This window comes from Schistocerca gregaria, chromosome 4 (assembly GCF_023897955.1).
Source record: "Schistocerca gregaria isolate iqSchGreg1 chromosome 4, iqSchGreg1.2, whole genome shotgun sequence".
NCBI classification, from domain to species: Eukaryota; Metazoa; Arthropoda; class Insecta; order Orthoptera; family Acrididae; genus Schistocerca; species Schistocerca gregaria.
In genome coordinates this window covers 619,794,610-619,809,746 of record NC_064923.1, presented here as the reverse complement: position 1 = coordinate 619,809,746, position 15,137 = coordinate 619,794,610, and the positions used below count along the sequence as shown (strand labels likewise).

At 37.7% G+C, this 15,137-nt stretch overlaps 1 protein-coding gene across 7 annotated transcripts in view; it reads right to left on the bottom strand.

Annotated features, from left to right (window-relative positions):
- Positions 1 to 15,137, bottom strand: part of LOC126365762 (uncharacterized) — a 1,228,930-nt gene that overhangs the window by 70,028 nt on the left and 1,143,765 nt on the right. For 5 of the 7 annotated variants that reach the window (XM_050008264.1, XM_050008265.1, XM_050008267.1 and 2 more), the window contains 2 exons: positions 13,091 to 13,241; positions 10,216 to 10,377 (listed from right to left, as the gene is read on the bottom strand). In XM_050008264.1, coding sequence (XP_049864221.1) covers positions 10,216 to 10,377; positions 13,091 to 13,241 — 313 coding nt within the window. Of the gene's footprint in view, positions 1 to 5,011; positions 5,153 to 10,215; positions 10,378 to 12,974; positions 13,242 to 15,137 lie in introns of those variants that run through there. The other 2 variants (XM_050008263.1, XM_050008266.1) reach the window with 2 other exon arrangements.

Genomic DNA, 15,137 nt, shown 5'->3' with positions numbered 1-15,137 from the left:
TGCTTCTACCTCAGAGGTGGAGTAATTCGTGTGAACTTTTAAATCTCGTATGAAGAAGTCTGTGCCTGTTTCACCCCACAGTGATGCACTTTCTAGTTTCCATGCCACGTACTATATGACACAGGTTAACAGGTGCAGTTCAGCAGAGCATTTTCATCTGCACAGCCAGAGGATCTGTTAGATTTGTTTCACTTCGACTCACATTCCCCAGACTGTCATGGGCCACTTGTTTTCCTCACGGGCCCACTGTTTGAGCCCTGTCTTTCTGCCAATGGCAAGGGTGATTGCCGCATGTAGAGGTGGGCCACAAAAGTCAACATCTGTTTGTGTAGAACATTGGTGAGGAACAGCTGACACACCATTGCAACCAACTGTGCCCACAACCTGCGGGACCCCGGCTGAGTGACAGGGTTGGCCTCAGTGTCAGTCTGGTGAGGACCCCTAATTGCTGCTACATGTGCCATCAAGGCCACTGCCTCCGCACCTTCCGCCATCCTGCCTTCGAATGTAGACCGGGAAGTGGCAGGGATAGCTCCCATGACCACTTACAAGGAACCGACAGAATCTCTCCCATCGGCCTCCTCCTCTCGTTCAGCACTGGTAGAGTCTTCGCCCTTGCTGACACCAATGGACAACTATCACCCCAGTCTCTATAATCATGTGCCCCTCCAGCACAGCTAGCTGCATCAGCATTGTCTCCTCCTGTGGCCGATCCACTGTCAGGGAATCTCGCATATAAACCAGACCATTTTCAGCCATACGGAGTCTTTACAGAAGAGGAGGATTTAGTATCTCTGTCAGTAGACATTGAGTTGGATACAGATGAACTAGCATGGACATCATTGCATAACAGGACAGAACACCATCACAGAATGTGTATGCAAAGTGTAACATGGACAGAGCCCATGAATCAGCAACAATAGATCTGGCCCAGCAGTTCTTACATTGATATTAACTACCTCGGACCTGGTCTTTACTTCACACTGTGGTCTGTTTCTGAATGCTAGTGCCAGTTGTACTCAATGATTGCATTCGTGTTTCTTCGGTGCTTATTTCATGAGCAGCACTCAGACTCTCATTTCCCTGGTGGATTGACTCACATCGAGTTTGGTTCCCTCTTCTGTGGTTCAGCTCCCAGGCTTATTGTCAAGCCACTGTTGACTCATACAATTACATTTGTGGTAAGAGTGGCAGTTTGCAGTTTGTAACGCATAGTGTGGATAAAATACAATACTTGCACCTCTTTTAACCTCTGTCAAAGTCTAATAGAATGTTTGTGCAGCTCTTTTTTTAGACAGTGGTAGCTGCACCTTCTGCAAAAAAAAGACTGAATTAATAGTTGATATTGTCTGCCATGTCATTCATAAACAACATTAACAACAAGGTTCTCAACAGCAATCCATGTTGTGGGAGTTCACAGATTTTTGCATCTTCAATGGCATCCAGCATTGACTACCACCCCATTTCACTAGCCTGAAGTTAACTTCTACTTCTGTCAGTGAGTCTTGATCCAAAATAACATCCTGTGTTCATCCTAACAAGAAATCCTCAATCCAGTCACAAATTTGGTTTGATACCCTATACAGTTGTAATGTTGATAATAAGGATAGGTGTGAGAACCAAGTCAAATGTTTTTCAGAAGTGAAGAAATACTGTATCCACTTGGTTGCTTTCAACCGTGGCTTTCAGGATGCCACATGAGAAAAGGCCAAGGTGGGTTTTGCATGATAAGAGTTTGTGGACCAATGATGATGGGAATACAGGAGGTCATTCCATTTAAGATACTCGAATATGTGTCAGCTCAGATTATACTGTGGGATTTTAGAACAGATGAGCATTAATGAAACTAGACAATAGTTTTTTTAGGATACTTTTTTTGATAGTTTTTTTTCTACTATCTGTAGAGAGGTGCAACCTGTGTTTTGTTCAAGGGATTCATGGTATATTATGCTTAAAATTGAATCTACCTTGGCTGGAAATTCCATAAAAAGCATGACAGCAACACTATCGAGACTGGAGCCCAGTTATAGTACAAGTGATTTTAGATTTTTCTCAACACAATTGGCACTGATGTTAAGCCACTCACTTTTGCAGGGGTGCAAGAAGTAAATTAGTGCAGCACTTCAATACCTTTCTTAGGAAAGGAACTTTGAAAATGAAGTTCATATTTTTTCTGCCTTTACTTTACTACCCACAGTTTCAGTTCCTGTATCATCCACGTGTGTGTGTGTGTGTGTGTGTGTGTGTGTGTGTGTGTGTGTATACTTACTTTGACCACTGACATGTGACAAGTATTTCTTTGGGTTTTATGAGAGATCATTCCACAAGATTGTGCTATGGAAAGTCATTTTAAGCTTCACACACATTACTTACATGAGAACCAAATGCATTTCAGTCACCATCTCTCTACAGCTCTAAGCTGAGCTTTATATCAATTATGCAGAAGTTACAGTTTTGTTAGAAGATTTTTTACAATGTACATACACCATGGAGGGTCGCTCACATAGTGCACTGTTTTATTAGGCACATATCTATGAAGTGTATGGTTAACTATTCTTCTAAACCTGAGCCAAGTATTCCCCCATGCTCCTGCCCAGAGGTAAATACTTAAAGTGCCTCTTTCATGTATGACACAACTGCCTCTTTATCTAGCTTATTGAACATCATGCTTGTTTTGGCTGCCCTTTGCATGAGGTCTGTTCAAAAAGTATCCAACCTTATTTTTTTATTGTTGAAACAAACTATGGTATCAGGGTGCATGCACTATCTGTGTTTGCGGACATTTGTAGTGCACATGCCTGATTTTTTCATGACTGTGGAAACAATCAGTCACTCGCTAGCCACTGAAAAATGAACACATGTAAGTGGCAGCCGTCAGATTGTTGTTTGTGTGTGCAAAAATGACAGAAAAAGTGGAGCAATCTAATTGCATCAAATTTTCTTAGTAAGCTTGACCATTCTCAAATTGAAACAATCATCAAGATTTGACAAATGTTTGGAAATGAAGCAGTGGCTACCACACAGATAAAGGGATAGTACAACTGCCTCAAAGATGACTACTCATCAGTGAAGAATGAAGCACATTAAGGTAGGCCTAAACATTCACATATAACATTGTCATTGATCAAGTAAGAACACTGGTGATACAGGATAGATGAATCACAATTGGAGAATTTCCAGATGAAGCTGAAATTCGTACAGAATAAATTCATTACATATCAACAGAATATTTGGGTCTCAGGAGGATCCTAGCAAAATCTGTGCTGAGTTGCTAACAAGTGAGCAGCAGCAACTTCATTTAGAGATCACACAGGATACGCTGGATACTGTTAACAATAATCCCAACTTTCTATTATCACTGATGATGACCCCTGGGTTTATGGGTACAACTTAAAAACAAAGTTCCAGTCATCATAATGGAAACTTTTATCATACCCGAGAGTCAAAAAATGTGAAGCAGGTCCGTGGCAATGTAAAAGTCATGCTGACAGTCTTTATCAATTCCAATGGTGTGATTCATTCCAAGTACACAACAGAAAGTGCAAGTATCAATAAGGAACATTACAAAGAGGTTCTCGTTACCTTCATAAAGCCTTGGGATGCAAACATCCAGACTTGTCTGCTGAGAACAGTTGGAACCTTCACCACAATAATGCACACACTCATTGTTCTGAGTTAATTAAAGAGTTCTTTGTCCAGACACAAAGAGCTGTGATTTGTCAGCCTCCCTATTCCTCTGAACTAGCGCCTGCTTGCCTAAACTGAAGAAGACTATGAAAGGGACCCGATAACAGAACAGGGAAGACATTATGCAGAATCAACAGAGCAGCTGTGCACCACATGAAAAGAGGCTTTCCAGCAGTGTTGGGAAAAGTGTGTAGAAGCTGAAGGGGACTACTCTGAAGGTGACTAGTGTCTTAATAAAGACTTTTTTTTATAAATAAAAGTCAGATATTTTTAAACAGCTCTCATACTTGAGTATACATTGTTGCTACATCACCCTCATTATCACTGATGCCAGTTTTAATATGGACAACATCAAAGAGATTAGATCTTTTGGTTGTCATTAGAATCTAGGATTCAATCATAAATCAGCTTTCAAACTATTTTCTCTTCGTAATTTTCAGAGAAAGCATTTAACATTATTTTGCAGCAAAGACTTACATAACTGTGATTATCCTTATTTTCTGTTGAATGATTTAAGTCTCTCCCAATGATAACTTTTTGATTGAGGAATTTACACAGTAGCAAAACTGTGGTTTTCTTTTAAGTTTTCTGTTTCATTGGGGGTGAGTCTGGTGATCAATAGAGAGATCCAAATAAAAGTTTGTGCCCACCCTTGATACTGAGCCCTGTCAATCAATCTCACAAGCAGCTTCATTTTCTGTTTTTGTAGATCTGAGTTTCATCTGTACTGTGACAAATACACACCTCTATTTCCCTTTAGTCTCCTATCCACATATTTTTTGTGCTCCACTGTCACTCACCTTTTCCTTGCTTCCTGTGTACATATAAAATCTCCAGGTCCTCCACCTCCCCCTTCATAGTTTCTCAGTCTTACTTGTAAGGGTGCCTTATTTTGTCCCCTACCTTCTTGCTTTAGAACTGCATGCTTATACCTTCTACATTCCATGGCAACACAATCTTTCCTAACACACTCCTGAGATCTCCTCACTATGGATCTTCCATTATCTCTTGAACTCACCCCATCAAAGATGGCACGCACACCCAATACTGCTGCAGTGCCAGTATAGAGAGGGAGTGTCCTTTTCTTCATTCAGGGCTGCTGATTAGTGCCTCTTCTATTCGATAAGTGGCACTAACCCCCCCCCCCCCCCCTTTTTCACACACACACACACACACACACACACACACACACACACACACACACACACACAACTTAATCTCTGTTCTTGACAGCTAGAGTTTCTCATTCAAATTGTTATAATGATACCATAGCAAGATTCAGCTCTATATTGTCACATTTAGTCATGGAAGTGATAACACTGAGTAAGAAAAGACAATTTGTTTTATTCACAATACAGTGTTACCAGTGTTACTTCACAGCCAACATGAATACAGATTAATGACATGCACCATCATATAACACAATTATTCTCAGTTTTTGTTTAGAGTCATACATTTTGATCATCTGTAAAACAAAAAACAGAAAAACAAAAAATCTGTAGCAACTCAGTATGTGATGAAGCTATAATTACTAACACAATTACTAACAAGAATGTATAAAAATTTTGACTCTTTTCTCTTTTTCACATAAAAATAAATTATTCACAATGATAATTTTCTGCAAAATATTTGTTCATGAAATAAATACATCTAATTCACCCACACATAATTTTTGGGAATACAGAGTAGTAGGTTAGAAGAATCCAAGTTTCATGTTTGATTTATGACACAATATGGCTTGTATCTGATATTTTACTTCCACACATACATTTAAACTTGTGATTTCAATATTTGCATAGAAATTAAATATTCAGCCATGATATAGCTGTACAAATTGACAATGTATTTATAAATATGTCATCAATATTCTTTTTGTCTCTTTGATCCAAAGTTACTATTTATTCTGAAATCTAGGAAAGTGGTACTTTCTTTAATTATAAGGTGTGTTCACTAACTAGGAACCAAATGCTTCACAGCATCTACCATTCACTTCACACCTGTTTTTCACTCATATTCTCCTCCATCTTCTCCTCCCTATTCCCAACCCTGTCCCTCTTTGTGAGTATCCTCTTGTCTTTGTGTCTAATTTGAACTAAAAATCCTCATTCTGGCTGACTGATAGACTGCTCAATATTTCACTATAACTTTCTTAAGAAAAATAGTGATGGACTGCCTTCACCTCTTAGGATATTGTGGTTACAAAATTGTAAATATGAAATATGCAAATATTTGTGTTGTTGACGAGCAACTTCAGCCCCATACATGACTAACTTCATTACATACAATATTTAAACCTGATGTCATGTTTATCTGTGTCAATTCATTCCTTTTCCCAGCATGCTACAAACATTTTTAAAGTAATAATAAACATGCATGATTATGAAGGCTTGTTGTGAGGAAGCATGACTACTGCTAATTAACATACAATAAGGGTGTTCTAAAGAATTTTTACAGTGGCGGCAATGTACCAGTCCTGAAGTAGAGAATAGTAGGTATTACCCAAATATTTCTTATTTATTTATGTTTAAATTAACACTGGGAGACTAGCAAATGCAATTTTAGAAAGACCCACTGACTGCAGATATCAGCTAAGACTCAGTGCTGTTCTCTCTCTCTCTCTCTCTCTCTCTCTCTCTCTCTCTGTGTGTGTGTGTGTGTGCGTGTGTGTGTGTGTGTGTGTGTTTTTGTGTCTATGAAGAACAAAAGGACACTTAAGTGCGACAGGTGGCCGTTCTTTTCCATGTGACTTCCTACACTATAGTGCTTCCTACATTTGTTGTTGAGTAGTGATATAACATCAGTTTAATGGACAAAAGTATCATCTACATTTACAAAAGATGTTAGAGGGGAATACAGCATGGCAAATACGAGGTAAAATGAAGAATTCTCTTAATCATGTAGCCATTTTTAAGAACAATGAAGCAAGAAATATCTAATAATGATTTGTTAAGATGTGGTAGTACTTTTTCAATACAGTGGCTGGAGTAAAAACTTGCAGTATAAAAAAAATGGAACTAGTAAATAGAAAGAAGATTTACACGGACATGTTATGTACATCTTCTAGTTGCAACTTAGTCTGAAAATGTCTCCCATAACAAGCAACTTAAATACATTTACTTGTGAAATATGTACATGAGCGTGGAAACTATAGAAAAGGTACTGATAACTGTTATTACTCACAAACTGTTACTATGATGGATATAAAAAATTTGTGACGGCATAAATTATTCTGAAATTAGGTGAAATACTGATTCTAAATAAAATAAGTCGTCGTGGTTCCAGTACCAAAAGGAAGTGAAAGGAATTTAAAGTTATAGGGAGTATGAATAAGCAATACAGATAGGGAGTAACTATTCGGAGCAGTAACTCAACAGAAATGGAATTACATATAAACATACAGAACAAAGTAAGCACTGTATGAATATTCCAAATTTTGGGATCAAACAATTTGTAGTCATTTCCTTAATTTCACATCTTTATTCTGATAATCTTCTTTGCTGTTTTCCTTACAGTTAGCTCAGATCTTTGTGTCATAGTAGTACTGCTGAGGAAGGTTATCGCTAAATAGTGACAAATTATTCAAGATTATTACATGCAGCTCTAATGTATTATTGTAGGTCTGTTACAGCTAAATTTTCTGGTACAATAAGAAGGATGTAGACTTATTAGTATACCTTTCACACTGTATACAGAAGGAGAGGTAGAGAGGTAATTTTTACTTGCCATTATTTGCAATAGCTAAGCACTTCAATAGAAGGAAGTCTGATAGTGACTCAATGTGCATTCCACAGAGAACCATCTGCCAGATTCATTAAAAAGTAAAACCACTGGGATCCAATAGAATTACCTCAATGTTTTATACCAATTTCAGAGAATTAACACATTCTTTCACTACTGTTTATCATGAGTTTGCAACTCTGGATGTCCAGAACATTAGGAAGAGCGACTGCAGGTGAACACTTCCACAATATGAAAGCAAATTTTACAACATAATACTAGCTTCAATGTATTGACTTCCCTGGAGAGTAAAAAACTTCCATGTTTAAATCCTGTGGCTTTAGACACTTTACTCTTGTCATGATGCTTCAATTGCTGCAAGCATGAAATTATCGGAGTGAAGATATTGCAAGAATATTTGTGTAATCACTTCCGAAAAATTAATCATGATTTTTTTCATTGTTAACTAATAATATGGAAGTTTTACTTTTATATGGGATATAAACTATAATTAAACATTTTTGACTGGTAGATGACTGCAATACATTTTCATAAATTATCACTTTGAAGCAATCAACATATACTACAACAAACTAATCTGATCACTCTTGAGCATGGGTTATATAACTGATATTTACACAAAACAGACAACTCTCAGAAGTCAATTGTAAAAAAAGACATTCTGTATAGGAAAATATCACATGAAAACTGCTAATAACTACACAACAGCACACAAAAACATTTGTTTGATGTTGAAAAGGGCACAATAGATTCCAGCTACAGAGATGAAGATTTGATCTTGTCTGTAAAATAGTTTACAGTAACAAAGCAAACCAGTATGAAGCTGATTGAATACACTCAATTGAGTAGTAAAGAAAATATGCGAAGGATTTCCGTTTCACAGGAAGGAGGCAGAGACCATATAAACAAAGCTAGTATGATCCACTCCTACTACATATCTGACATACACGATCAGTACTGTGTCAGACTGTGTCACTCATCACAGGAAGAAATGGAGCTAAAGAAGATTACTGGCACTGAATATCACCCTACAAACAGTGCGCACATTTGTATATAAAAACATGTAAAAGATGAGGAACCAGTAACTGTAATTTCTGATTTATTGTTGGAATGTTCCATAAAACTCGCTGGCAGAGTATTATAAAGTTTGCAGTTGTCTGATATCAATAGTTGTCTAGTATCCACTCCATTAATTTCTAACCTCTATTGGACCAAAGTACTCGAAAATATACCCCCCCCCCCCCCCCCACACACACACACACACACACTCTATGGGATGGGGTGTGGGGTGAGAGGGGTCCTACACATCTGTTTTCCATGAGGAAGAAACTAAGCGTGAAAACTGAGCTACGATGTTGAACTTGTAAATACCTACCCACCACTTAGTGCTTCCTTCACACAGTATGGGTGTGACTTACTCAGCTCATTGTTCAAAATTTACTGATGGAGTATTTGTAAATATGCATATGATGAAACAATGTTATGGACAGAACTGGTACTGTTGAGAGAGGTGGAGGTGGAAAAATATAAGAATAAGGAGTGTTTGTGAGTAAAGGTCTTATCTTCTCTGTCTCCAAAGACAGGATGGAGAATACTTGCCCTATGAGCTGCATCACTATAAGATAAGAGAAAAGTATTCAGCAACACTGTCACAATGCTATTATATTTTAATATTTGTAACCTGAACAGCATCTTTAAAATGTATCTCTTATTAAATTATGTGTTTCTTCTTGGAGTAAACTGCCACTCTCTTAATTATTTACCTGAATAAATGTTCTACCAATTAACAACATAAATGTTGCAGATTGTTCTATATAAGGTCCCTAACACAATGCATTTAAAATCCATAATCACATTCATCAAGCCCCGCATCTTCACAGTTTTAATGTCATTTATTCAGATTGCATATTCAACATGGAAGTCATCAGTTCCTTAAGAACTCATATACTTTCTCTTTTGCTACCACATTCCTCATTTCATTTTTCCAGAATTCCATCTCCATGCATATTGTTACATATTAATAAATTTAAGATAGAAAGATTTATATGAGATAGGAAGAAGGCTCATCTACAGTATTCAATTTTTGTAGCAGACTAAATTTCATGCACGACAATTATTAGTTTATGATGCAGCAGCCCACATTTTTTTATTTACATGCTGAATTCTATCTGCCCAATACAAAGCAGACAAAATTATATGAATGGAATGGCACAACTGAAATTAACAGAGATACATATGCACACTTGTTACATCTAGTTTTAACATTCTCTCCATTCATGTACCTGCTTCTGGTTACACTTATTTTTTTTTTATTTTGTCCTTCCTACCATATACCCTTGAATTTCATTGTGTAGTAAGGAAGCTCCAATAACATTAAATCTACCGTATGAGACCCAAGACATGCTCAAATATCAAGAAGTATCCTCAAACATGTAACATAAAATTGGGGTCTGTTTTCAAATCAGCTTTCAGTACAAGTGGAAAGGCACCAGTAAAAACATATTTATCATTCCTCATTCACTGTATGTTGTGCTTATCTTACAAGCTTCAAGTACAAGCACTTCGCAGGAACAAACCACAGCATGCTATACAGTCAAATAACAATGTAATTTCTTACACACTTTCTGCAAGCAGAAAACAATTTCAAGCACATGCAGAAACCAGAATACGGATTTGGCAAGCCATAAATGAACAGTAACAGTGACCCACTACAAATAAGATCATTTCTTCTAAAATCAAGCACACAGTGAACAGCAGCAGCTGCAGCAACAGCGATGCCAGTTACTTTACCTGTGGGTATGGTTAAGGGGGCAGGCAAGGTGGTGGTGGTGATGGTAGTGGTGGTGGTGGTTGTGTTGGTGTGACGAACTAAGTCATACGGAAGCGAAGATCGCCTCGGCATGCAGTGGGGGGGCGCACAGTTCTCTTTAAAGCCCAGTGGTCTCAAAACACCTGTGTTAGCAAAAAGCAAGGGTATTAGTGACCCTCCCTAACTAAATGCCATACGATGAGCATATTACAAATGGAAAATAAAATGCATAAACTGGATGCAAACTTAAAAATAATATACAAGGTGAAGGCTGTTCTGGAGCAGTACTGCACTTTATTTACAGTGTATTCCTGGCAACATATATTATATTAACAATACTCAATTTGCACTATATATGCTACTTATGAGCAGTACCCTTAAGTAAGAAATGAAATTTGCAACTAAAAACTCTTGCAGAATTCACACAGATAAACATGCTTTAAAAAATTAACATTTTAAAGTTTGTAATTTGTGCCCCACAATAGTCTTTCCCTTTGTAAAAACTCTGTGATGTTTGAGTCATACAAATAATGATCTGTTGCAATTACAAATTTTCAAATATGTTTATTTTAATGAACCTTTTCATGTATGTTACATGTCTTCTAATTTATATTAGTACAATAGCTTTACATACAGTTGCATACTGCTGACATAAAATAATTCACTGAGTTGTTTATTAATTTTACTAGTGATTTATTGAAAAAAACTGAGAAAAATGGTATTCATTTTATGCACATTATTATTCCACTTTTATTCTCATAAAATGCAGTGAGCAAAAAATTTTGAATTTCACTAAGGACAATAACTTAACCATGATTTGTACATTTAAGGCCATCCATTTTCAGCTACTACAAGCTCTTACAAATAACCTTACAACTGAATGCTGTCGACATCTGATTATTTGAATGAAATACATAAACTTTTAAATAGTGATATGTAAACATTACATATTGTAAGATAAACTTTTGCATTATAAGTGAAATCTAACAAACTACTTTCATACTGGTATGACCTTGAGCAAAATGTGTGTGTGGACGCAAGCACTGACACACACACACACACACACACACACACACACACACACACACACACACACACACACACACACAGAGTAAGAACAAAGCAGTCCAAACTACAAAAATGCTATTGCACAGCAGTTAAATATATTAAGAAAAGAAAGCAGATGAAAACTGTTATTTAAAGTTATTGTCTGATCAAATCATGAAAGCTACTCATTCTTAAACAAACCAAGTTAGTAAAAATAGCACAGAACATGTATGTTTACATAAACAGCAGCCTTGTTCCCAGATGCTAATAGAAATCTTAATCGAGAAGCATTTTACGTATTTACTGTTGCTATTCTGAAATTAATATCCATCTTCGGAAAACAGCTGCAGAAAGGTTTTGTGATAAAACTCTGTCCATTTCAGTCTAAGTTAATATGGCCAATGTTTTCCTTATTATTATTCTTTCCACCAGGATCATGCATCCACTATGCAAATTTCTTTCTATATTTTTTTCTTTCCTAGGTTGCTTTTTAGACTTAACTTTTATAGCAAAACATCAGAAGCCTCCTTATGATTAACAACAGAAGAAACTGAGCTCATTTTTTTAATATTCCTTTCCTCTTTCATGGTTGCAAAATATAAAACAGAGTTCTGAAAGAAATGACTAAATACTGCATACATTTATCCCCATCAGTCACGTAACTCCCAAATACATTCAAAACCAAAAGAGTTCATAATATTTCTCACATTCAGCTGTGAAGCAACTGTTTCTTCTTCGTATGACAAACTATATTTTTGGTCCCAGCTGAAGTGTTTCACTGTGCAGCCATGGTCCGTACATAAGAAGGAGAGGAAATCTAATGATATTGGTTGCTGTTACTTATACGGTTATGTTTGCCTCCTATATCTACCTTCCTGATGGAACCATTAATTAAAAATTAATTTACAGAACATATTTCTTACTAGACAACATAACACATTCTTGGTTCTAGATGAGACATACATATATATAAATTTTCTGATAATTTCACATTTAAGAGTTGTAGCATAATAAAAATGCCCCCTGCCACCTTAATATACTATTGACCTTTTTACAGTTTACAATGTACTATCTTATGAATTGTCTATAAAGTGTACCTGAACAGATACTTAATGGTACACAGAGAGTGAAAATTTTGGAGCCATAAGCAAGTAAATAATATTTGTTTGTCTAAAGATATTTAACACCCTGTTCTTCCACAAATATATGCCATGTAAAATAGATTTACTACAGTAATGTAAGACATTACAACTGGTGAATAACTTGGTTTATGTGTGTCACCAGCCTGTTTCAACTACCTTATTTATTTAGTAACTGGAAATTACAATAATTTTATTCTGCATGACTTGTTGCATCAAGTACATTAAGTGGCTACCAAGACAGTAACATCTTTCTTAGAGACTGCTTAATTAAAGAGACGAGGAGACCTAACCATGGCAAAATGAAACACACACTTCTAAACACTGGTAGAGTCATAAAACATGTAATTTCTTTTAATCTGTTTATGTGGTTTTTCATAAGACTGAATTCAGATATTCTATATTGTAGTACATATATTTTAAGAAATGTGGGGAATAAATATGCTTTAAAAAGATATAAAGTTGTAAACATCACTTAATACAATATAGAATTGATAAGAACTTAAAAGATCAAAATTTCCACATACTATCAAGAAATTATGTCCTTTTCTTACCCTCCTTAAACAACAAAAGGTGGCAGGGAGCACAGAGCCACTTCACACACGAAACTCAACTCTCTCAGAGTGCACATTCTTTGTAAAGAATTTACTAAAATGTGAGCATCTCCTACTTTGTCTGTTGATGTTGACATCAACGGGCACAGAGCCCCGTCGGAGGAATCTCTCTCCTCCTCCCCTGAGTGCTAATCCTGCAGACTGTGGATCTTCTGCACGTCCCAATAGTAATGCTACAGGAGCAGATCCACGCCTCCGGGCAAGAGCCTGTGACATATGGAATAATTCATTAATTAGTAATTAAGTAGTTACACACACACACACACACACACACACACACACACACACACACACACACAGAGAGAGAGAGAGAGAGAGAGAGAGAGAGAGAGAGAGAGAGAGAGAATGCAATTATTTTACAGTCTCTACCAAATGAAAATGATAATTTTCTTCAGCAGTTCTTTTTGTTTCTTCATTTTCCAAATACATGTTCCTTATGTCAATATTACTGTGACAAACATTTATTTGAAAAACACACAGCAATAAAATACTTCACTACACCATCACTGAATATTGCATTTATTACATACATAATGCGACTAAACATACAGTCTTTCATACTTCTGATGGGACAGGGTAAGCCTGTGATAGGACAGGGATAGGAACTGCTGGGTGAATGGATTGGGCAGGTCTTGCACCTGGGTCTTCTAGACTGATATGATCTCTGTGTCAAGGGGTCGGGACGGGGAGTGGCATAGGGATGAACTAGGATGTTGTGGAGCCTGGGTGGGTGACAGAACACCTGTTTAGGAGGGCAAAGAAGCATCTTGGTTAGGTTGACCTTCGTTTCAGGGCTTGCTTGTAGGATGTGGTTCAGTGTTTACCGTCTAGGTTGGTAGTGTGTGGCCAGGGCGTGCTCCATTGTAGCTGGTTCTTGGGGCTGGTGGAAGGATTGGGAGTGTGCGGGGATATGGCTTGGGAAATTTGTTTGTGGACTAGGTTTGGAGGATAGTGCGTGTCTGTGAAGACATTTGTGAGACATTCAGCATAGAGGGCAAGAGAGCAAACATCACTGTATGTACACCATCCCCAGGTGGGTAGGCTGTATGGGAGGAATGCTTTGGAATGGAAGTGATGGCAACTGTCAAAATGCAAGTACTGACAGTGGCTTCTGGCTTTAATGTGGACATGTGTGTGGATGCAGGCCTCAGAGAGGAGAATGTCAATGTCCAAGAATGTGGAACACTGTCATGAGAAAGACCAACTGATGTGTATGGGAGAGAACATGTTGAGGTAGTGAAAGAATGAGGACAGGGTGTCCTGGAACTCAGTCCAAATCATGAAGGTATTATCAGTGAACCTCAATCAGATCAGGGGGTGAGGTTTTTGAAGGCTAGGAAGTTTTCTTCCAGATGGCTCTGAACAGGTTGGCATAGAAAGATGCCATGTAGGTGCTCATGGCTGTGCTGGGGATTTGTTTGTATACCTTCCTTTCAGAGGAGAACTAGTTGTGTGTTAGCATAATTTTAATAAGATGTATTAACAATGTTGTGGTGAGTTCTAAACTCACCTGTCTGAAGGACACTGGATGAAGTAGTGCTTTATAGTGATAAGACCATGAGCATGATGGATGCTGGTGCATATAGAAGTGGCATCAACAGTGACAAGTGGGGATCCTGGAGGTAAATGGTTGGGGAGGGTGGTAAGTCAGCAAAGAAAGTGGCTGGCATAGCTGACATGGGGCAGTAAATTGGAGGCACTGGTCAACGGGTTCAGAAATTCTTTCAGTGGTAGCACAATAAGCACTTGCAGCTACGATGGGGCCTCCAGGATTGATGGGTTTGTATATTTTGGGGAGCATGGAAAAGGTGAGTGTGTGTGAGGTGTGATAGGAGTGAGAAGGAAAATGGATTTAGGGAAGGGGTTCTGGGAAGACTTTAAGCAGAGATTGGACAGGTAGAATGATTAGGTCAGGGCTGTTCCAAGTTGGAAGTGAAAAATAACTGTAAGGTGACAAAGTTGTGGTTATGTGGAAGTAGGTGGCAGGGGTCGGGGGGGGGGGGGGGGGGTGGTATGAACTGGAAAAGGCAGGGTTCAATGTTGGGATTAGGCTAGCTCTGATTGGAGGGATTGGTAGCAAAGAAATGTTTCCATTGCAGGGAT